This window comes from Osmia lignaria, chromosome 10 (assembly GCF_051020975.1).
Source record: "Osmia lignaria lignaria isolate PbOS001 chromosome 10, iyOsmLign1, whole genome shotgun sequence".
NCBI classification, from domain to species: Eukaryota; Metazoa; Arthropoda; class Insecta; order Hymenoptera; family Megachilidae; genus Osmia; species Osmia lignaria.
The window spans coordinates 12,171,335-12,195,882 of NC_135041.1; the positions used below are offsets into that span (position 1 = coordinate 12,171,335).

Genomic DNA, 24,548 nt, shown 5'->3' on the forward strand with positions numbered 1-24,548 from the left:
ATTACCCAAAATTAATTTAACGCTAAATTAAGCTTAGTTCATTCCTTTTGAGTTTAATGCTGACCGAGTGAAAATTCTAATGATAAGTTTTTCTAGTTGCATTTCGGTTAATCTTGAATTATTAATTTTCGGCAAGTTAGAGAACGTACAAGAAATCGAAGAATCGAATGCATTTCTTGCAATCGAAGATAATCAGATGTGTAATCATGACGACACCGTCGAAACCATTGTTATTCGATTATCACACGGATAAGGATTCCCATTCGACGGTTCGAGCAAGGATTCCCGATGTTCCTCCTGGCAAACGCACAGATGCACGGTTGCTCTCCTCTTCGCCCGACTGTTCGTTAATCAAGTCAGTAACCCAAAATGGCTTCCTGCCTAGTAACACCCTCGGATCCACTCTTTTCGCTGTCACTTTGCAAATGCGGCTCTATCAATGCAGAATTGTTCGGATCGTTGAGCACGGTCTCTTTGATTTTCACGATTACATTCTCAATTGACAGGTGTTCTAGCCGGTCGCGACACGTGTACACGTATTTACGCGTGAATCTGTACATTACCATTCGTCCTTTCATCCGTTTCTATTTTATTAGACGATTGCGCCTTCAGGCTTTATTTCCAATATCATTGAGAGAAGAGCCTCTTACTTTCCTTTAATGATAATCGTTGGGACAAAAGGAATCGAAGATTCTAATTAATTCAAATCGATTGATCTTCAATGCTCCTCTTTTAATTCGATCCAATTTCCTATTTTCTAACGATCAGAATATTTCCATCTCTAATTTATTCGTCCACTTCCGTTTCACTATAGTTTCGGTTACTATGAATTTTGATTATGACTCAATGTCCATAACCGCAACGAGTAATAGAGAAGCTTCGAAACCATGAAATGTTCGCACACGAATGAAACTAGACGCTAATATTCTATATCATCGTCATTAACCATCTCGATCATTAACGATCTTTGAATTTATACATCTGTAAAATTTCTGAACGATCAAATCGTTCGGATTCGAAGGCAAGAAAACAGCGGGAGAAGTAATGTGTATGCAAAAATATGGCAGCGATTTATAAAGAGGCCGGATAGATATCATCGGACAATCCCTGGCAATAGGCATTAGGGTAGGGCGCGCACGATAGGAGCATTGATTCTGGGGATGGCGATAATAAAAGGGGTTGGCGTGCAACCGCAAGCGAGAGCAGATAATTGCGCTGTCAGAGACACTGCTAGCCCGTTGCGCATTGATATCACCTACAATTATCCAAACTATTATTTTCGCCTGTTGCCTCGGCTAATATATTATACGACCTGTCGCGTTACCGTCCCGATAAATCACCTTCAATTTCGATCGTTCCTGACGCGATGCTCGATTCGTTCGCCAATTGTCAGACTCGGAACAAGCTAAAATGAACTAGAACGAGATTCGCTCTAGAGCCAACCCTTTCTCGGTCATTTCCAATCAGACCGGAAAAAGAAAAAAAAAATTTTTCTCAGCCATTCGTTGAGATTTTCATCCACTAAACACAATGGCGCAAGAATTTTTTCGATAACTCTTACCATTTACCCTGTACAAAAGTAACAGAAAGTCTAAATACTATAGCACCCTTATTAAAATTTTCAATCTTAAATACGAGTTGGCTAATAATGTAATATTTAAACGTTTCACGATATTCTTACAGAAACACCAAAACTGTTAGAAGGAAATGTAGAAATAGATACACGAATGATCCACCCCTTTATAGAAGGGTAGAATACGCCTCGACGCTGGCCAGGTAAACGTGATCAAGTTCATTCGACAAAGTGCATCCTCGTGGTTCTTGTCGATAAGTTTCGAGGGCTTTAATAGACATTCGTATCATGAGAGCACCATTAACTCTAGATTACAGCGCTGTGGTATTTACACAGCCCAGGGGCGTAACGTAATACGTGCCGGTCTCCCCTTCCTCTTCTCAACCCTTGTGCTTTTGACCAGGTTTTCTCTCTTCTCCTTCTCCCTTCCTCTTCCTTTGTCACCCATCTCTCATCTCTTCGTCCCGTATATAGTAGTGTGTCTCTCGGTGCCATCAGCGCATCATCCCTATTTGCGCGTCTATCCCCTCGAAATGTATCACTTCGGCTCATTTAATATCGTGGGACGCAGCCCGCGCCAACAACGCCATTGTTCTCGCTAACGTTGGATCACCGCTAAAATAATACCTGCTAATGGCTCCAGGTTTTAAACTGACAAACACCGCCACGAGTGTAATAATATAATTCCGGATAATGGTACAGTTGCTTTTGTTCTCGTGTCAACGGTTCCGGGTGAATTCGTGCGCGATGTTCTCTTTGAGCGGAGAATTAATAAGGAAACGTCGTCGAGTCATTAGAAAAAGATTCAACGCGTAATTACAAATATTTCACCCCTTCCATGCGAGGCTTCTAAATCCACCCCTACTTACAACCACTTCCATTCAATTTTATTTTCTCGTAAACAGAAAATTATTAGCATATTAAAGATTAATATAAATCTGTTCATAAATTGGCTGCGTTAGTTGAAAAGAAAAGAAAAATCAAGAAAGACGTACCTGTACTCTGCACGTCCCGGGGTGCTCGACGGGGAAAACTTCTTTTTTTCCGGGGAAACATTCACGGTAGAGGTAGCACGATTCTTGCGAAATTAAAAACTTTACGACCGTATCGTTTTGGACTTTTTAAACGACCCCTGAAAAGCGTCCAGACATGTTCGAATGCGTTTTTCATCTGGCGCGCGATTCCGCGAATTCTCCGTCATGAAATCCATCCACGATCTTCGAAACGCGCCTAGAAACGTTTTTATTATTCCCTGTTTCTCGCGTATTATACAGTTATATAATTTCACCGGAAGGGTTAGAAAGAGAGTGAAACAAAGAGAAAAAGAAAAAAACGAGGAGATGTGTTGCACGCGGCTATGCACCCGACACAGCAGTAATTTGTAGTTTTTACGAGAAATTCTATATTTGCTCGAGCTTTTCATTAACCCGCTCGCGCTAACCGAGCTGCGACACGATAATAAGGGTTGCACGAGCGAAAGGGGTTCAGCAACCGGCCGAGAACAGTTATGAGCCGGTCGGGTCATAGCGGGGAAAAAGGTTCGAAAAAAGCAAGGGAAACGGTGAAAGAGTAAGAGAAACTTTCTGCTGTTAATTAATTATTTCTGTGACAAATACCGGCGGAAGCAAAGCTTACGTCGAGACGGAATGAGAAACGTAAGAAGACACGGCGAATCGGTACATACGATACATTTATTAACTCATTTGAGAAGAAGCTCTTATAACACCATCTTCAAGAAATTTGGTATCTCTTTGTTTAAGAATTTCTTTGTCGTCGCTCGCAGATCGTTCGTACGTTAATTATAAATTCACCTCGCGAAGGGTAAGATTGAAACATGAAAATGATAAGGGATGCAGGAAACGAGGAGTGTCAGTATCCCTAATTGAAGATAATTTCCAAAGTATCGAGTTTCAGTAGCGATAATAATAAAAGGTGGAGGGGGATGAGGGTGGGTCGCATTACGGGGCCGCTTATCCGGACAACAGTAGTCAAATCAAACACGAGGCTATTAACTAGGTCAACATTTCGGGTTTGGGGTACTTAGCCCCGTCTAGTTGGTACGTACGTCGGTGTGCCACGCAACGTCTATGTATTTCCACGTACACGAAGCTGGAATTCAACGGTGAACAAGAGCAAAGCAACCGTGTCGGACGGTCTTAAATAAATATCTAATGTGTAGGGGTCGCGCGGACCCCTATTGGCCCCGCTAATATTGTTTTAGGCACGGCCGTTGGCTAGCGAAGTTTTGTAACTCGAGAAACGAGCTCCACTCGTGTCCGCAACTGACAAGATACCAATAGGTGTCGGAAGATCTAGTCGAGTACTTAAGTTCTCGAGATATATCTCTGTCTCCGCACTTTTCTTCCTCTATTCTACTACGAAACGTCTATCGTCCTGTGAACCACCCAGCTGCCGATTCATCCGTTCTTAAAAATGGATTCGTGTTTTCAAATCGAAAACATTTTCAACCCTTTTATTACTCAAGGCTTGAACGTTCTGAGTGTACGAAATAATAATCAAGTGAATAACACTTATCACTTTTCTTTTTATTACATTTCATTTCTCAGTTTATTCTTTCATTTCTTTCTTCTTTTTCAGTTTTTGTCATATCATTATAATGTGATAACATATGGTGTTTAATTAGTAATATGCGTTCATAACTTTTATTTAATTATGATTAGGACATACAGGAAATAATTTATGCACGCAGATATGTGTCCATAGAAGTAAAAGTGTTAAATACGGTTAATCAGGGTTAAAAAGAAAAACAAATGAACGTCACAAGTTTTTCAAATAATACGTAAGTTTTATTTGATACGAAGGAGTCCTGCTTACAGTTAACTAATACAATATTCTTCGAAGTTTGCAGAATTTAACTCTCGATTCTTAATGAGGATTCCGGGAGGAGTTGCGAGGAAGTTGAGCGGAGGAAGTTTCTAACTCATTTTCCGATTCAGTAAAGTATCCGATGCTTTCCGCTTTTCATATTAGAGTTCGCTGTAAGAAGTAAAATGATTAGGCAAAGAATAATCTTTCAAAATTTTTACAAGAAAAAAAATATATTTAGAATTTTAATCTTCGCAAGGGTATAACAGAATTTTGCAGAAATATTTACCAACCGATCGAACGTTTGCGATTCGTTTCACGGCAAAAATCGAGGAGAACCGTTGATCCCCAGGGGGCAGGAAAGCTAGAATCCAAAACTCGGAAGCCAACGAAAGCCATTGATCCTAATGCACAAGGAAGCGATCACTCGCTCCGTCGATCAATGAAGAGAGAGAAAAAAAAAAAAAAAGAGGACTTTTCGCAAGCCGACTTACACGTCTCAGTGACGATGTAACGACTTCACAATTCGGGCTGAGGTCTGTTAATTCTCCAGCCGATCGATCGAGCCGGGATTCATGCTGTTTACCGAAACACCGAAACACCCGCAAACTTCCTTTGAATACTGCGTTTTCAGCTGTGCTTCTTTTCGAGAGAAATGCACCGCACCATAACTGGGCTTATGAATTTTTCTGCTCATAAATCCTCAACTTTTACTACTACACCCTCTGATGTACAATATCTTTATTTGTCAAACTTAATCCTCCAAAAGCTATGATATTTGAAATTTATGTTATTCAATGGCGATGATTATCAGATCACCGCGTATATCTTATGCATGCATTTTTAATTTGCATATATTTTTGTATAACATCGAGAATGATCTGCCCGACCCAAATACCATCTGTGCAAACGATTAAACAGCCTATAGAGCGGTTAACGTTGAGTGTACAAACATTTCGACGTTCTTTTATGCAACATGAAAGGATGTTTCTTACGGTGCTTGCCACTGAAAGGAACGAATCGGGGCACTTTGTAGTTGCCCTCATCGTTTCATCGTTTTACTTCAAGAGAATTCAATGTGTATATACGCGCAAATAATTTTGAACATCCACTTATTTTATTTCTTTTTCCAAAACTGATGAGAATAATTTATATTTTTGCTCGGCTGCAATTTACCAAATTTAATGATTTTGATACTTTTTTGGTTTATAAATTCTTGAACGATTCAAAACGTTTTAATAGATTAAATTTATGGACACGACGAAAGCATATATTCGCCTTCTATCTTCGTTCGGTTTTACTTTTTCTCTACCCCAGAATGGCGCGATTGCTATTCAGATATTCGAACAGCGGGGCTTTAATAAAAATATTTGCTAAGAAAACAGTTCGCCTGAGGTAGTTGGGAAGCAAGACGAGTTATTCTTATATCCAGATTCGCCGCGTATTCTTCGCCCACGATTTCCATAAATGCAGTAATTCGAAATAAGACGGCCGCTGGGCGTTTCAAACTTTTAATGGCTTCTGTATTTATACCTTCGTAAATACAATAAGTGTGTAATAAGTTAATGAAAGCAACGTTTCAAATAATAAATGTATATTTTTATTTTACGATACATGCTTTAAAAAGAGTATTTAGTTCAGTATTATAAAAGGATACAGCGTATATAGTGCCGAGGATATTGTTCTTTCTTCGAAAAATGGGTATCACATATACATGTCTTCCATATTTGTAAGCACACATTCTTCCCCTTTGCAAGTGCTCATTTTTTTCAGGCACTTTCTGAATTTATATCTATGATGACGTTTCATGCTGTATCCAACGTTTTTCATTTGAAAATTATCCGTTGTTATGTTATATGCTTCGATAAAATGCTATTTCAATAATGATAGATATGAGTATACAATAAATCATTTTTATAATACATAACATACTTTGTTTATCGTTACTACTACCTTATCGTCATCGAAGACGCAGAAAATGTTATTGTACTGCGGAGACATACGTCGTATACAAGTGAAAGTATTATTTACAGTATCTTGGCATTTACATGCCAGGTCCTTGTTGCATAACTATAAATAGTACATATTTTATAGAAATAATAGTAGCATTGATTTATATCTCGGTTACATTTGTTCCCATCTATGTAAAACTTACTGCAACATTTGGATCACTATCACTTGGACAACCCGAGGGAGGGTCGTCAGATCTTTCTCCCCTATATTCTACTAACAGTGTTCTATCTTCTGGCAATGTTTTTTTTAACAAAGAGGCTCCATCGGATGGTAGTTGAATACCAGCTATTTCTAGAATTGTAGCAAACAAATCAACGGTACTAACAGGTGCAGAAATTTTGGATGGTGTAATTCCAGGGCCTTGAATTAACAATGGAACCCTAATATCAGTTTCATACGGTTGACGTTTATCTATAGGCATACTGAACTGACCTATGGAATACAGTAAGTAATGTCTATACATCATTTACAATTATCTAGCTTATGTTGTTTAGACATAAAATGTGTTACCAATATGATATCCATTATCAGATGTAAATATCATGTAAGTGTTATTTAAAAGATTTTGCGATTTTAGAGCTTGATATATATTTGTTATAAGCTCATCTACAGCCAATAATGTTTCCCATCTTCTTCTGTATATGTCATCCAACTTGGGCAGTAATTTATCAGGAAGTGGAGATGGTCCTTGTTGTACTAACCAGTGTTTATCCTATTTTACACTATAGTGTTAGAATAAAATATAATTGCATTAAATTTTATGAACAAGATTTAGCTTACTGTTTGTGTTAGTGTATTAAAATTAGGTGTTCTTTTAGCTTTTACATCTTTATATTTATCAGTATGTCTCACTGCTGGTGTAAAAGGTGCATGAGGTGCAGGTGGTGTTAGAACCATTAGAAATGGTTGATTATCTACATTACGAGTTTTAAGAAATTCCATTGCCAAATCATTCTGCAAGAAAATGTTGTACATATATAATAACAAGAACATAAACAATTAGTACAATTTTACACTTACAATTACATCTGTCAGATATTCATTTGGTTTATCACCAAACTTCTTCTCGGTTCCATTTATGGATAAAGAGTAATTATAATATCTTGAATTACCAACAAGACCAGCCCACCAGTCCCATCCTTCTGGCACGTGAGCAGTTCCACCCACTGCATGGCCCCCATACTATATACATATTCCAACACAATTTTATTCCTTCATATTAGGTAAAATTAATTATATTTTCTGAATTAATATTTTGTGTATATTCACCTGATTTAAATATTTCCCTGCATAAAAAGTTGTGTACAACATCTCCCTTTTTAAGTGTGCTCCAAAGGTATTTGGTTCTTGCAGTCTTTGCCATTGAATGCTATTGCAACCGCCAGAAATAGAATTGTTTAGTACCAAATGATTATGTTGATATTTGCCAGTTAAAATAGAAGCTCTATTTGGGCAGCAAACAGGTGTAGCAACAAACTATATAATTGTTGAAGGAAATATCTTCAATTAAATTCAATTATACATAATAAACTTAATTAAAATACAATTTTTAAAAACCTACACAATTTGTAAATGTTGCTCCTTGTTTTCCAATTAAATTCAATGTATTTGTCATTGGTGTCTGAAATAAATAATTCTTAAAATTTGTGTATCAATCATTTTACAGACTATTTATTTATGTTTTCATATTTACCATTCCATCAAGAAATATATCCAAATCATCAGTAACAACTAATACTATATTTTCAGCAGTCTGTGATAGTGATATACAACTTATGTATATATAAAACAATAAAACAATCATTTTAGGAAATTTTATATATATTTGTAAAAGTTTCATAAAATTCATTCAGATGCGTTTATAATAAGTACTGTTTGATACTTAAAAACTAAATCGTGGTATTATCTATTGTTTGCGAACAAAGCTTCGTTTAACTAAGGTTCGTCGTATCTTTTTTTTATTTTATTATCATTGCGCGCTTCGAAAATAGCACCACTAGTATCATCTGGCGGCGGCATTTATAAATTAGTAACTTCGCGCAGAAACGCGTCAGTCAGTCTGTCTTCGGACGTCAAAGACATAGGAGGGTGTTTCCTGTACATCCTCGAGCATACTTAACATCCCTCTAGGGAAAATGACGATCTAAGCCGGAGGAGGGGAAGGTGTCGCCGTCACTAGGTATGATACTACGAGCAATTTACAAGTAGAAGCCCATTACATCCCGTACATCCCTGCATCCTTTACATCCCTTACATCCCTTACATCCCTCACATCCCTGCATCCTTTACATCCCTTACACCCCTGCATCCTTTACATCCCTTACATCCCTGCATCCTTTACATCCCTTACATCCCTTACATCCCTGCATCTTTTACATCCCTCACATCCCTGCATCCTTTACATCCCTTACACCCCTGCATCCTTTACATCCCTTACATCCCTCACTACCCTGCATCCTTTACATCCCTTACACCCCTGTATCCTTTACATCCCTTACATCCCTCACTACACTGCATCCTTTACATCCCTTACACCCCTGCATCCTTTACATCCCTTACATCCCTGCATCCTTTACATCCCTTACATCCCTTACATCCCTGCATCTTTTACATCCCTCACATCCCTGCATCCTTTACATCCCATACATCCCTTACATTCCGGCATCTTTTACATCCCTTACATCCCTGCATCTTTTACATCCCTCACATCTCTGCATCCTTTACATCCCTTACATGTCTGCATCCTTTACATCCCTTAGATCCCTGCATCCATTACATCACTTACATCGCTTACATCCCTGCATCCTTTACATCACTTACATCGCTTACATCCCTGCATCCTTTACATCCCTTACATCTCTTACATCCCTTATATCCCTGCATCCTTTACATCCCTTACGTCCCTTACATCCCTTACGTCCCTGCATCCCTTACATCCCATACATGTCAAATCATGTCGAATCAGCGCCCTCTGGGGACAGAAAAAGGAACTAAAGCATGCTGAAATTTTGGCCCTCTGGCGGCAAAAATTGGAACTAAATTTTCGATGTTGAATCAGCGCCCTCTGGTGTCAGAAAAAGAAACTAAAGCATGCTGAAATTTTGGCCCTCTGGCGGCAAAAATGGGAACTAAATTTTCTATGTTGAATCAGCGCCCTCTGGTGTCAGAAAAAGAAACTAAAGCATGCTGAAATTTTGGCCCTCTGGCGGCAAAAATGGGAACTAAATTTTCTATGTTGAATCAGCGCCCTCTGGTGTCAGAAAAAGAAACTAAAGCATGTTGAAATTTTGTCCCTCTGGCGGCAAAAATTTGAACTAAATTTTCGATGTTGAATCAGCTCTCTCTGGTGTCAGAAAAAGGAACTAAAGCATGTTGAAATTTTGTCCCTCTGGCGGCAAAAATTTGAACTAAATTTTCGATATCGAATTAGCGCCCCCTGGTGGTGAAATTTGGAACTAAATTTGACACCATCTTTCACTTTCTGGTGCAGGGATTTAAATGAAGCAAGGATGTAAAATATGCAGGGATATAAAGGGCGCAAGTATGTAAGGAATGGGGGAATAAGGAAAGTAAGGTTGTATGGGATTCGGGGATATAAAGAAAGCAGGGATATAAGGAATGCAGAGCTATAAGAGATGGAGGGATGTAAAGGATGCAGAGATGTAAGAAAAGCCGTAAGGGATCCTGGAATGTGGGAGATATAGGATTGAGTATGCTCGAGTACACCCTCCTACCTCTTTGACGTCCGAAGACAGACTGACGTGTTTCTGCGCGAAGCTACTAATTTATAAATGCACCGCCAGATGAGGCCGTCAAGGACAGAAAGATTCATTTTCATCGACAATTAATTATGCTTAGTTGTTTATTATCACATGATAATTATACCGACTGTGGTATCTACATGCAGACCTAACTCCATCTGAAAGTATCTGAGACTCCCTAAAGTCCTGATGTTTTTGTATCTGTAGTCACGTAGTCACTACAGTGTTTTATAATTGCAATATTTGATTATGTGGTATGGAATACTATTGTGACATAAATTTTAATTAGAATTATAGAGATGGCAGGTAGTGTGAGGCAATTAGAAGAACGACAGCTTCCAGCTGAAGTAACAAGAATGCAATGGTCACCAAAAATGGATCTCTTAGCAATTGCTAACATAAAAGGTTAGGTTTTTAAACCGGTAAACAATAGATTATTTTACAAATATGATTGTTACAGGAGAAGTTACATTGCATAGATTAACATGGCAAAGGGTTTGGCTATTAAGCCCTCAAGAAGAAGCAGATAGCGTAGTTAACTTAGCATGGAGACCAGATGGAAAATTTCTTGCCGTTTGTTATGAAACTTCCAAAGTAATCTGTTTAGTGGATATTGAAAATAAAAACATTATTCAGAGAACAAAGCTTGCATTGCACAATGAAATTACATGTATGACATGGCTACCATTAACAAATTTGGAAAGCGATACTGTGTTAAATGGAAATAAACCAAACATGCTGCCAACAGGAGAATATCTTCCACCTTTACCTAGTTTGAATAGAAGTTTTGGACAAGAACCAGAACGCAAGGAATTCTTATCTCAAACATTAGATGTACTTTTTGTAGGTTGATAAGAAATGCATTAATGATTTTTCATGTTAACTTTGTATATGTTAAAAATATTCAGATGTTTCCAGCTTGGATTAGACAATGGAAGCGTTGCAATGTATGTATTTGGAATGTTCTATTGTGGTACAATTTCAGTTGGTCAAGATAGAATATTAGAAATTAGTGGTGGATTTGGTAAACCTATGTGGGTCACATGGAAAGACAATGGCGGCATCAAAGCATGTAGATTATGGTGTCCATTGTTAGAGCAAAGCACAGCATTTTTTAAGGTTCTTTGCATAGTACACTTTGTAATTTTAATTAAAAGAAATATTAAATTTCTACCAATTTATTATTTAAATCTGAGGTAGCACAAGCTCAAGCAAACATAGAATATTTGATGGATTATCTTTCACGTACATTAATGGCAATCTCAGAAGCATGGGAAACAATTCTTCTTGAAATGGATGAAAAGCTCGCACGATATGCAGAAACAAATCCACCTGGCGGGGTTGCTGCAGATTTTCTAGAATTATTAATGATCGGTATACCAACCCCAAACTTAGAAAGCTTTTTGTTACGAGATTTGACCGAAAAAGGATTAAAAAAGTTGGGACACAGTATTGAAATGTGCTACAGTAATATACAGGTAATAATGTACTAGTTGAGGCTTCTATTAATATATGTCATATTGATCTACTATCATTTTACAGAAATTAGTCTTAAAAAATTTAACAAATGTTGGAATGGCTTTAGTGTATCAGCTGGCTGAAATGAGAGGAATGGTGAGATTAGGTGGTCCATATGAATTACTAGGATTTGCCAATGAAAGTATTATAACTAATGCTCTTCATGCATCAGAAGCTTTCCTAGCAAAATCATCCGAAATTCAACAAGTAATAGATCATAGTATGCGCGACTATAAAGCGTTTTTCCGGTATGATCTTCAAATTAAAATGTCTATTAAAAATATTTTCATTATTTAAGTTTATTTTTCAAGGTGGTTGTATGTCGTAATACTAAGATTAACGGACGAAAGAATACCGCCGGAAGTAAGTCGCGTTAGTCAACAAGAGCTAACATTTATTGCGGAATTTCTACGTGGTTTTGATAAAACTGAACCAGGTGTTGGAGGGAGAAAAGGAGTGAATTTAGAAAAATTAGGCCAATATTTACGACGTGAAAATTTACAAACTTGTTTGACACCCGAAGGAAGCGAATGGACAGCAATGCTCAGTGAAAATCATTGTCTTCGTGATCATCCGCTTATCATAAAACAGGATCTTAATTTCTCCTTGTTACAATCCCATGCAAAATTAATTTCCGCGATACATAATGTTTTCCGTGAGGCTTACCAAGGCTTAGTTGAACATTTCACTGTCACCACTATCGCTTTGACTCCGTCCGTATCGTTTACATCATCCCAAATTGCAACAAATAATGATGGTTTACTTGTAGCTACATGTGATATGGATCATAAAGTATTACGACTATTTAGAATTAAATGTTCACATACAGAGCATATCTCCCTCAACTTTAAATTGGGTACAATTGATGTAGATCATAGATCAGGTTTGTTGATTTATTATGAATACATCTAACAATGTAATTTATCAAACTAATATTAATAACAAATTTTATTTTATCAGAATCCTACTCTAAAGCTTGTATAGATGGGACTGTAATTGATTTACAGTTTTATTCTCAGGAATATCTAAGTTTATTGTTACTAAACAAACATAATCACGCATCATTTCTGATACAACTACCATTAAAGTACCCTGAAATTTTTGAAAATCAAGATAAAAATGCAGTTAGTCTGGCTGACCTTATAGGTAACAACTGGCCTCGGCCTTTTCAAGGTATTTCTGCTAGGCGAATAGCAGTGAGTGGTGCGCGAAAAGTTGCCGCTATTTTAAATGAAAGCAATAGAAAAATAAGATTATTAGAAACTGAAGTTGAACCTGAAGATGAGGAAGACGAAGTAGACGAAGAAGATGGAGTTAACGATAGTATGTTGGATACCACGCATGAAAAACCTACAACTAGCTCACAATAAAACCATAAAAGTAACGAGGTAATGATTACGTTCTTATTACAATATTTAAATATTACAATCTGACATTTAATAAATATTTATTCAAGTATAAATATAAGTACAATAATGAATTTTTGTTTAAAAACCAATAGTTAATATTTCTTATTTAAGAAATGATTATGTATGTCATGTCTTTATGTCACAATTGAAAAGCTGTATTGATTATGCACGAATATGATTGCGTGAATCTATTATAAAAAATTATTTTTCACATCTCAAAAAACTATTTGTTACTTCTGCATCTGGTTGAATACTTTTGGGAAGTCAATATCAAGGGCTTCGTTATCGATACCACCATCTTCTGGTATTGGTGAAGGCGCTGTCGGACGAGCCATAACATTTGGTGTGTATTTTGCAGGAGAATTTTCTCTGGATTCTTCCAAATCTATAATAATAATAATTTAATATTAATAAAACATAATAATGTGATCATTCTGTTCAATTTCCAATTATATACAATTTTTATAAATGATTACCAAAAAATTTACGGTTTCGTCTTCTTTTTGTTGTAATAATAAAAAGAACAACAGCTAAGCCAACAACTACTACCATAACAGCAGTCATTCCTCGTAACAAATTTGTCTGCACAAAAGAAGGCATGGTTAAAACAAATAACAAACATATATTTTTATGTCAATGTGCGTTTATTAAACTAAAATATTTTAATATACCTCAAAATCGTTTTCCCAAACATCTTCCCAATCTTTTTTCACAATTAATTCAACAACGTGAATATTAATGGCAGATTGATCTGATACACCTTTTGAAACACACTTATAAAAACCAGATTCAGCAGTTGACACACCCTGTCGATAACGAACAATTTATTAATATAATATTACCAAAAGGATACAAGCAAATTACCTTTATCATAAGTTTTCCTGTTAACACTTCATAATCGTATTTATTTTCATCCATAGGGTTTCCAGGCCCGATAATACGATTGTCATCGGTAAGTTGCCAAAACATAAAACGATGATAATCATCACTACTTAAACATGGAAGTTCAGCTAAATGACCAGCCGGAACTTCCGTTACTGTAACTACTCCATGAACTCCATTTTTCAATAAGAACAGTAATGAATACAAAAGTAGAAAACATTTTATGCTCATCTATAAAATAAAATCAGAGAAGTATTTATAATGTTTATCTAATTTTTATCATTTTTAACTTGATTTTTAAAAACTTAGTGTTAATTTTGTTAATTTGTTAGCTTATACATATGTATACATGTTTAATACATTAAAAAAATCTTTCATGGTTCTACCTGTTGCATTATTTATATCCTCTTTCTCAAATAATGTGAAATATCTAAATATGTTACTTTCAAATTGTTATTGTTTCAAGTTATTTTAATTGCACTCACTTTACAAATTTATCACTTTTACACTTGTATCAATAAAGTGTTCAATTGCAGAAAATGTAAAAGTACTAGGCAACTGTGGCACAGAACTTGTTTCACTACTAACTGAGCAATATATTTTGTTTTGTTAGCATCTTGTTTGATAATACAACAATTACATTCTAATTACATTGATCACCTTTAAGAAGAATTTCAATAGAGTACAGTTGGTTGTAAACGTGACAGATGGGTGCAAGAACAATTATTCTATAGACAGTACAAGCAGAAGGCACTTGTCAGTGTATCGTATTGCATAACTACAAAGATAATTCTATGTAGACTCTGTATAGTCTTTCACTATTTCTTATTTTCCACTTGAATACTAAATAATAAATTTATACTAAGTAATCAAAATCACTGTTTCTAGATGATAACAATCTCATAGACTAATCAGAAAAGCTTTAATAATGAAGCTACAGTAGAGTTACTTATTTATATCTTTGTCCTATTCATCCTTGTGCAATAAAGTATTTATAGTAAGCTACACTGGCATCTTGTGACTGCCATGTCTGAAAGTGTAGTATACGTTTCTTCATCTTAATTACTTGAAAAGCATTGATATGTAAGATAAAACCTACAGTCAAGGTAGTATTTATACATGTTGTATTCATCAATTATTATGTAACAAACTACTGTACCACATTCAGATATACTTTTAAATTATGAATGAAAATTTTAAAGGTTCATGAGCAAAATGATGAAATCAATTAGAAAATCTTTTAAATGTATGAAATGTATAGTAGTCTATCTTAACTATTTTAAATAAAATTGTTTTTATGTAATTAATTTTCATATAACATTATGTTCATATAAAGTTCAATAAGTGTTGCATATGTGTAATTAAATGTGACTTGCCATTGTCAATACTGGTCATGTTGAATAAGATGTACAAAAACATCAACTGCCAATGCTGGAAGAAGAACCCAGAATGGTGCCAGAACAATTTTTGCTGGTAAAAACCAATGAGAAGCTTCCAATTTTAAACATATTAAAATTTGAGCAGTTAATTTCATAAATACAGCTGTCATGTACCATGCCTAAAAAGAGAGCATCTTCAGTTTCCATAAAACATAATAAATATTCTGGTTCAACTTACTTCCCGACGTAAATTAACAACAAGTCCATTTTTGAAATGAGATACCATATTAAAAACAATGTAAATCAAAAGTATCTGATCGTACAACCACATCGGAATGAAAACTATAAACCAATTCCATTGTATTCTCTGATCAAGTCTTATAACAAGTAAAATCAAGAAAATTAAAAGATTGAACCAAGTAAATAATGCACGATGTAAAACTGCCATTGAGATATAACATTAAATGCGTCAAAAATCACGAGATAAAACGTGATCACAAAAAACTATACGATCATATTGCTATTTCGCCAATTTGTTTACATCAATGTTCAATATACCTAACCTATGCTATCAATTAACCTATAAAATGTAAGAATTCCTGAGATGTCGCTACGATATCTAAATAAATGTATGTATATATATATATATATGCATATATAAAGTGTAAAGCGTTCGTCGTGTCATTTTTCAACATGAGAACTACTAGGGTTAGAGACATGCTTTATACATCGGGGGTCCCTGACACCCCAAGATGACAGGTCGGTGCGCACAGTCACCGGGGTCCCTGACACCCCAGATGATATTTTATCGGTGCGCGCGTGCAGAGAGTAACGGGGGTCCCTGACACCCCAGATGATATTTTGTCGGTGCGCACGCGCAGAGAGTCACCGGGGTCCCTGACACCCCAGATGATATTTTGTCGGTGCGCACGCGCAGAGAGTCACCGGGGTCCCTGACACCCCAGATGATATTTTGTCGATGCGCGTGCGCAGAGAGCCACTGGGGTCTCTGACACCCCAGATGATATTTTGTGAATGCGCGTGCGCAGAGAGTCACTGGGGTCTCTGACACCCCAGATGATATTTTGTCGGTGCGCGTGCGCAGAGAGTCACTGGGGTCTCTGACACCCCAGATGATATTTTGTCGGTGCGCGTGCGCAGAGAGTCACTGGGGTCTCTGACACCCCAGATGATATCAAATCTGTATGCAGAGAGCGCCACCGATGCATTGGGGTCCCTGAAACCCCAAGATGAAATCAGGCCCGTACGACGTACGTAGAGGGCCCAACCAGTATAATAATCATGCTCTAATTTCTTTCCGGAGTTTATTTAATTTACCTTATATATTTTCGTTGCTTATTAAATAAGCTCATCAAAGGGGAATAACATTTATGATTGTATCCCTCTTCTGGGCCTCGGCCGAAGTCCCCTTTTATTTCACTTTTTCTAGCGAAGTGTATATTTACTCTCATTAATTATATATTACAATAACTATATATTACAACTGTTATAATTACTTATAAGCATAAAATGCATTATCTGATAGCAATGATATAATCAAACACAAATGAAAATCATATTAATTATGATTAATTAGTTTCATAGAAACTGTAAAACATTGTTCAAATGTATTTATTAATTTGTAATATAATACCGTATTTAATTGTTACAAACAGTTATCAAAGGATTTGTGATGTAACTTGAATGAAAATGCATTTTACAACCTTTGTAATATGTACCTATTATCATGTACATACGCATGCCTTTTATATAAGGTGTACAAAGAAAACCTATTTTCTGTCCGTTTATATGTTTATTTTATTTTATATCAAATTAATCAAAGATATAAATTTTTTATGATTATATAAAATACCGCTACAAAACAACAATTTCCTTATTTTTTATTTTCTTAATAAAATGTTTATCAAAGTATTACACGTGCATGATTTGTCCTGTTATCCTTGTAATAACATCGCTTTTATTAAAATCATCATAAACTAATGTAAATTAGTATACGTAACTATATCTTTTCGTATATCTCTTAGAAATACTTTGTTTTCATTTGCATACATTGAATACAAATTTTGTACAAAATACTATGGCAAATATATTTGTAATCAGTATCATTACAATATCATCATTACATCACCCAGTAGAAAAATATCAGTCTTAAGAGTTGGACAATCATTCAGTCCAGCGACAGATTCTGGAACGTGTGCATAACGATTTTTCTGTTATGTAATTTATATGGATTTTTTATTGATTAATCGTTTACAATTAAACTTACACCTTTGGGATTTAAATGGTATAACAGGTGGTTATCGAGTGTTATGTTTTTGATATTTACAAATATAGTGATCTAGGTATTACAATAACTATAATGAATGAACAAATGAATAACACCTCATCGAATAATTCTCACGTACGTATATTTTATTTATTTCATCTCACAAAGAAATGAAAATCTTAGTATATAAATGATAAAGTTATTTTACTATCCAACTCGCGAAGAAAGGATGAAAATGACTATAATTAAACCAAATGTATTCATTAGACGCGGATCATTTCCTTTTGATGATTGATCTCATAAATATGTAAATATAGCGTGTACTTCATTGAGCGTATAATTGCTTGAACGCCGGAAATAGACCATTTATTGTTTAAATGTAACGAAAATGTATTCGATGTTTTAACAATGCGATTTGATAATTATTGGACACTTATAAATTGACAACAAAACTGTCAATTAATTGATTAAAATATTCCTGTTACTGATAATGTTTCTATAATTGTTTGAAATATTCTACAGTATAATTAAATGTAATTAGTACAATGTACTTTGCATACATATATTTGCTGACATTGTATAGTTTTTTTAGTTAATAATGGGATACAAGACACCCCTTTTAGTGTATTATCTATGCAATGTATGTATAATAATTACATATAATACTCCACATTTGTAATACCTCCGGTAATATAGCTAAAAATACATACATTGAAATAGTAGTACTGTTCTTAGATCGAGGGAAGTAAGATCTATTTTAAAGGGTAGCGCCCTGTATCTGACCCCATGTAGAAGCCGGCGATTTCTCAAGGTGTGCGCCTAAAAATTTCTTTGAAGCCGGTATAAACCGAAGACGTTCTTATTAATTTTTTTAATCAGTGTATATTTTTAAGACTATTACTCATCCGTCTTGTGGAATTTTTTTTTTATTTATCCCACCAATTCCTCGTGTGGTTACGACCTTAGCCTCGTTCTCAGCATTCTTTCTCAGAGGTCTAACCACGTGCAAGTTGATTTACAATGCCAAACTTACGATCGTTGGTAAGTTAAAATAAAAAAAGAGCAAATTTAAAACTAACGATGGTTTGTTTTTTGAATTAATTGTTAATATTGAAAAAATCAATCATCTACTTTGATTTTCGTATTGTTTGTGAATAACCTCCCCGAAAAATCATTTCATGTATTAACATATAATTTTTTCATTATACATTTGTGTAAATATGTTTTAAGATAGTAGTTTAAGTATAAAAGGCATATGGGTAATATTTGTAAGATGACATGTATATTTCATATAATTGTTTCATTTAACTGTAAAATTCATAAATTTTGTTAATAAAGATTTTCAACTGTTATTTTTGCTTCTATTTTTGGAAAATCTTATCAAACTGACATGCTGTACTAGTTATTAGAATTAAATGTAATATTCATGATATAAGATTTTCATATCTTACTTACATTTATATGATTTGAAAAATCACTCACTATTCTTATCAGTTTCTGGTTATTATCTCATATCATAAGTCAGCAGTCAAGAAATCATCCTTTTTATTTTTAATTCTTAATCTTTGCATATTTTTTTTAGGCTCTACCGGTATTGGCTGCTGTGGGAACTGTAGTTGTAATAGGATTAGCATTCAAATTTTATAAATCTTGGAGCGGTGAAAAGAAAAAGAAGTCTCCAGTTTTATTGGTTGACCCAGTTGTTAAATATAGTTTACCTTTAATTGAAAAGGAAATAATAAGCCATGATACAAGAAAATTTAGATTTGGTTTACCAACACCGGATCATGTACTAGGATTACCAATTGGTCAACATGTACATTTAACAGCAAAGATTGGAGAAGATGCAGTCATACGTTCTTATACACCTGTTTCAAGTGATGATGATCATGGTTATGTAGATCTTGTTATTAAGGTGAGTACATTAAGTATACCTTAATAAACAAACTTTACATGAAAAACATATTTTCAGGTATATTTCAAAAATGTTCATCCAAAATTTCCTGAAGGAGGAAAATTATCTCAATACTTAGACAATTTAAAGATTGGAGAGACAATTGATTTTAGGGGACCTTCTGGTAGACTAATCTACAAAGGGCATGGAAAGTTTTCCATAAAAATTTTGAGAAAAGATCCACCTGTAGAATATAATGTTAAAAAGGTATTCGCGCTAAATTTATATTTGTACTTACATGTACATCTAAAGTTTCTAAACTATAAATATATTGTTTTTGTTTTAATGTAGGTTGTGATGTTAGCTGGTGGAACAGGGATTACACCTATGTTGCAGTTAATTCGGGCAATAGTAAAGGATCCTACAGATGAAACTCAGGCTTCTTTACTTTTTGCTAATCAAACAGAAAAAGACATATTACTTAGAAATGAATTAGATCAGATTGCAAAAGATCATCCTGACAAATTGAAACTTTGGTATACCTTAGATACCAGTAGTGAAAACTGGCCGTACAGTACAGGTCATTTAAATGCAGAAATGATAAAAGAACACATGTTCCCTCCATCGCCTGATACAATCGTACTGATGTGCGGGCCACCTCCGATGATCAACTTTGCTTGTAATCCTAATCTTGATAAACTGGGTTACGATCAAAAATTACGGTTTGCATATTGAAGCAACAAATTTTTTGTTGAATTGAAGTGTAGAGATTGCATTTGGCTTATCAATATAACTCGTTAAATGGAACCTATAATTTTAATCTTACGGACACAACATTCTATTATTTTGTATCTACCACAAATTGGTTGATACAGACAAATGTATAGTGGCTGTTTATACTTTAATATTTATGAAGTTTGAAGTTATGTTATTTAGTATATTGTACACAAAAATATTTAAAAGCAATATTTAACTGTATAAAAAATAATACGTAGTATTTTTATGTACTATTTGGGAGAAATATGTGTACTATACTTTAAGGAAGAACTGCTTATAATAAAATATTAAAATACATCGATTACAAATATGAACGTTTCTCTAAAAAATTAGGTAATTAAACGATTAAAGAAAAGGAATAATTACTTTTATATTTTATAATTCCATACTTGCTATAAATATCATTAATTTTTCATTACAATTTTTAATTTTGTATAGAATATGTTGCCACTGCAAAATTTTAGTGCGAAATAGTATGTAGGTCCAAGGTATCAAGCATTTATTGATGTTATATTTGTTGTTTTGTTATAAAAAATGATGATCACAAGTTATTCTGTCTGTTTTATGTATCCCCTACTTCCTTTTTGAATTAAATATTTTTAATGTAAAAATGACGGTACATATTACAACAATAAAAAATAATTAGTGTTCTGACACTAATTAAAAGTTTGCAATTAATATTATTAACAAAATGGATAATACTTGAAGCTAAAGTTGTTTATAAATCTGACCATAATTCACATAATGGAAAAGCAGTGCGAAAAAATTAAAGCAGTAAATGATCTCTTTGTGTATTTAACAACGTCCACGATCTCTGACGCGCTTTCTCGGTGCTGCTCGTAAGATATCATCTACGCGCAATATCATTTCTGCTGCTTCAGCTGCGCTAAGTAAAACTTGTCTCTTCACAGCCCAAGATTCAATTACACCTAACTTTTTCATGCAACTAATCTTTCCTTGTTCCATATCTGTTAATGTAGAAACAAGAATAATTAATTACTTCTGCAAAGAAGAAATGTCAGTAACATGTTAACATACCGAGACCCATTGTAACTGCACCAGAATTATGTGCAGCTCTTAGTTGGCTGACTAACTGAGCCGAATCGTAACCAGCATTATCCGCAATGACAGTAGGTAATTGTTGCAATGCTCGAGCAAACGATTCCATTGCAACTGCTTCTTTTCCAGGAGTAGCGGCTGCTGCTCTCATGACAGCCAAAGCCATTATCATTTCACTGCATCCACCGCCATAAACAATTCTAGATTCGCGTACGGTAGCTGATAATACGCAAAGAGCATCGTGCAGAGATCTTTCTGCTTCGTCAACAATTTGTTGAGTAGCGCCTCTGATTATGACTGTACAAGCTTCTCCCAAAGGAACTCCCGAAAATTTAAGCAAAGTATCTTCACCCACCATTACCTAAACGAAAAAAACAATGAATGTTTAATAGCAGCAGTGTATGGCTTTAATTAAAGTGTACAACATACCGGTTCAATAAGATCACATTTTCCAAGTTTCACCATTTCAGGATTATCAAAAGTACTGACTATTTCTCCGCCGGTGACAAGTGCAAGTCTTTCGATACCATCGAAGTCAGCATGCTCAATAGCCATAATATTAGCATCGGCAAACAATTGTTCAGGATAATTATAAATTAACTGTCTATTAACGAAAACGTTGGAGCCATGTTTTATAATTTTCTCAACTTTGTCCTGAACCGAGGATAATTATCAAATGATTGTTAATAATTGAATAAAACTTTATATATATAACTAATTTGTAGTATATTACCTTCATTTTTTCTTTTTCCGCTGCTTCCAATTCTGCAATTTTCGCCATCGAATCAACTCGAACTCTTGATCCAAAAACCTAAAAATAAACGATTATATTAGTTTTATTAACTAATATATTAAACATTTATATCTTATACTTACCTTGATTTTATCTGTATCCATTGGAGTGTTAGCTATAAGTATACGCGCATCAGTTACTCTTTGCGGTTGATGCATTCCAGGTTTCTTATCCAGTAAGAATCCATCATCAAGGTAGGAATCACCTAGAGTTCCTCCACGTTTCTTAATTATTTGAATAGCTGACAAATTGCCAGATCCCTTAAGACGTAAAACAGCATTCACTGCAAGAGCACTGAAATGTTCTTTATGTTGAGCTAAAATTTTTGAGCTCAAGGTTGTACGAGCAATGTTAGTTAAATCTTCATAAAAACGTTCAGGATCCGCAGAATTATCAGTTGCAGTATTTTGCAAAGCTTTTCGAGCTACATTAGTTGCTTCCCTCCAGCCAGCAATTATAGTTTGGGGATGAATTTTTTGATCAATTAATTTCTCTGCTTCTCTTAATAATTCAGAAGCTAAAATTAAAAATAATTGTGTTAAAAGTTCTAATTATTAAACTAAACAAGAATATCTAAACTTTATCTGTTATACAAACCAAGAACAGTTACAGATGTTGTACCATCTCCAACTTCATCATCTTGTACACGAGACATGTCCACTAAAATTTTGGCTGCAGGATTATCTACACCTACACTTTTAAGAATAGTTGCTCCATCATTGGTAACTTGAACTTGTCCAGCAGATCGACCATGAGCCACCAATACTTTATCCATACCCTTGGGACCAAGTGTTGATTTTACTAGATCACCAATGGCTATTGCTCCTACAAATAAACTTAACCTGGCAATTTCTGCCTTTTCTTCTTCTGCTTCATTCTTGAAGATCCTGACAGGATTCAAGGAAACCTATGTATAAACATTAAAATTTTTACTAGTTAACAATGCTACCAATTTGCAGGAGAATTTAATGCATGTATTACAGATTATTATATATTTATTACATCTTCATATTTAATATTATAATTTATTACTTAAAATGTACATTTAATGTAAGTACTAAAATATAAAAAATTCGATGGAAATACAGTTTTGTAATTGTAATAGTATATTTCCAGTAAGCTTAAGTTTGACTTAAAAAATTATTACGTTAATAATAAAAGAAATCTTTTGATTGACACACGTGCGCCATTTGTCACACCTTCATATATGAAACCGGGTATTGAATGTTCATTATTATTTTGATTTCTGATGATATTACAATAATATCATCTTACGATATATACTAGGAAACTAAAATTGATGAATTACCATTCTGAATCACTGTAAAAACGATAGCTCACAATTTATGATTCAATAACGTTTCTTCAACTCGACAGCAAAGCACAATTGCAAGGATCTATTGGAGCGTAGATGGCGTTTCCGTTTCAAATGCTGAACATATATTTTCTTCACTTTTTTCCGTTACGACTTTTCTTTAATTGGTTACTCGAGAACATGTAGAATCTCTATAACAAATCAGAAAGAATGTTAAGGTTCTAGAAAAAAGAATTAACCATTCATAATTAAGTTTCAACAGAAAACACCGAGAACCTTCTTTCTTTCATGCAGATGGCGCAACATGTCTGAACGAGCAATCGACTTCCCAATTTAATTCCTTTTAAGGTTCGTAAAAAGTATAACGTAATATATGTGAAATTAGCCCTCATTTCATTAGAGAATAAATAATTGTTGTAGTACTAGTTTTGTGCAACGTTGAAATTTGAAGCGGTTTTCGAAAGTAATAGAAAATTGTCCACTTAGCCTCCCATTTTTTAAAACAATTGTACTGTGATGTATCCAGGGCCGGTCTTGAGATTTCGGGGGTCCAAGGTGAGCTCCGAAAAAGGGCCCCTTCACATATATGGCATAAAAAAAAGTAGCTCAAATAAAATTTATAAAATTAACTTAGACGCAAAATCGTCTTATGGGGCCCTAAACGACCGCCTAGTCTGCCTAGCGACTGTCTATTACCGAACGTATAACTTTGTACCGAATTGTATCAAATTGTAGCAGCGTTGAACCATTCAAAACGTTTTGATAATAATTCTAGTACCTTTCGTTTATTGATCTAACAAACGATTGATAGTACTAAATTTCTTTGTTTCGGAAATTTAAATCCCACCGACCAATAAAAGAAATGCGCTTGCGCGCACACCTTTAAATAACAGCCTGCACCCAGCTGTCCCCCATTTCGTACGGATCTTCACGTACAATAGGGTCGACCAGACCCTTTGATGCTTTTACAAATTGTATAGATGTGTATAGACGTTCCCTCACATATGTAGCGTTTCGAGACAATGCCGCAGGACATTTAGTCGTTACGAAATACAAAAAGTC

General features: G+C 34.8%; 5 protein-coding genes across 16 annotated transcripts; 2 read left to right on the forward strand and 3 right to left on the reverse strand.

Annotated features, from left to right (window-relative positions):
• Positions 1–5,992: 5,992 nt before the first annotated feature.
• LOC117610729 (N-acetylglucosamine-6-sulfatase) lies at positions 5,993–8,414 on the reverse strand. Its single transcript, XM_034338458.2, has 9 exons — positions 8,106–8,414; positions 7,974–8,033; positions 7,682–7,888; positions 7,433–7,594; positions 7,193–7,366; positions 6,923–7,124; positions 6,555–6,844; positions 6,353–6,469; positions 5,993–6,271 (listed from the first exon to the last, which is right to left on the reverse strand). Exons 1-9 carry the CDS (start codon positions 8,259–8,261, stop codon positions 6,104–6,106), a joined length of 1,536 nt encoding a protein of 511 aa, XP_034194349.1. The 5' UTR covers positions 8,262–8,414; the 3' UTR covers positions 5,993–6,103.
• Positions 8,415–8,459: 45 nt separating this feature from the next.
• APC4 (anaphase-promoting complex subunit 4) lies at positions 8,460–14,161 on the forward strand. 6 transcript variants are annotated; one of them, XM_034338429.2, is made up of 10 exons: positions 8,460–8,591; positions 10,064–10,337; positions 10,463–10,578; positions 10,634–11,016; positions 11,092–11,292; positions 11,370–11,651; positions 11,716–11,939; positions 12,003–12,574; positions 12,652–13,079; positions 14,021–14,161. In XM_034338429.2, exons 3-9 carry the CDS (start codon positions 10,473–10,475, stop codon positions 13,059–13,061), a joined length of 2,178 nt encoding a protein of 725 aa, XP_034194320.2. In that variant the 5' UTR covers positions 8,460–8,591; positions 10,064–10,337; positions 10,463–10,472; the 3' UTR covers positions 13,062–13,079; positions 14,021–14,161. The 6 variants fall into 6 exon arrangements, with proteins under 6 accessions (XP_034194320.2, XP_034194300.2, XP_034194289.2 ...); XM_034338398.2 differs by having other exon boundaries at positions 8,471–8,591; positions 9,903–10,337; XM_034338409.2 differs by lacking the exon at positions 10,064–10,337 and having other exon boundaries at positions 8,469–8,591.
• Positions 13,331–15,501, reverse strand: LOC117610735 (uncharacterized). Of its 6 annotated transcripts, none has more exons than XM_034338471.2 (6): positions 14,643–15,079; positions 14,369–14,569; positions 13,965–14,213; positions 13,772–13,906; positions 13,577–13,682; positions 13,331–13,485 (listed from the first exon to the last, which is right to left on the reverse strand). In XM_034338471.2, the coding sequence occupies exons 2-6, from the start codon at positions 14,375–14,377 to the stop codon at positions 13,331–13,333; spliced, it is 654 nt and encodes a 217-aa protein (XP_034194362.1). In that variant the 5' UTR covers positions 14,378–14,569; positions 14,643–15,079. The 6 variants fall into 6 exon arrangements, with proteins under 6 accessions (XP_034194362.1, XP_034194398.1, XP_034194381.1 ...); XM_034338507.2 differs by having other exon boundaries at positions 14,468–14,569; positions 14,643–15,078; XM_034338490.2 differs by lacking the exons at positions 14,369–14,569; positions 14,643–15,079 and adding an exon at positions 15,359–15,501.
• Positions 15,502–17,511: 2,010 nt separating this feature from the next.
• On the forward strand, positions 17,512–20,647 carry LOC117610376 (NADH-cytochrome b5 reductase 3). 2 transcript variants are annotated; one of them, XM_034337670.2, is made up of 4 exons: positions 17,512–17,783; positions 19,231–19,563; positions 19,621–19,809; positions 19,894–20,647. In XM_034337670.2, exons 1-4 carry the CDS (start codon positions 17,742–17,744, stop codon positions 20,275–20,277), a joined length of 948 nt encoding a protein of 315 aa, XP_034193561.1. In that variant the 5' UTR covers positions 17,512–17,741; the 3' UTR covers positions 20,278–20,647. The 2 variants fall into 2 exon arrangements, with proteins under 2 accessions (XP_034193561.1, XP_034193570.1); XM_034337679.2 differs by lacking the exon at positions 17,512–17,783 and adding an exon at positions 18,384–18,689.
• A 154-nt stretch (positions 20,648–20,801) lies between these two features.
• Positions 20,802–23,701, reverse strand: CCT2 (chaperonin containing TCP1 subunit 2). Its single transcript, XM_034337658.2, has 7 exons — positions 23,481–23,701; positions 22,769–23,078; positions 22,255–22,688; positions 22,112–22,189; positions 21,808–22,032; positions 21,358–21,739; positions 20,802–21,287 (listed from the first exon to the last, which is right to left on the reverse strand). The coding sequence occupies exons 1-7, from the start codon at positions 23,481–23,483 to the stop codon at positions 21,115–21,117; spliced, it is 1,605 nt and encodes a 534-aa protein (XP_034193549.2). The 5' UTR covers positions 23,484–23,701; the 3' UTR covers positions 20,802–21,114.
• Positions 23,702–24,548: the final 847 nt, after the last annotated feature.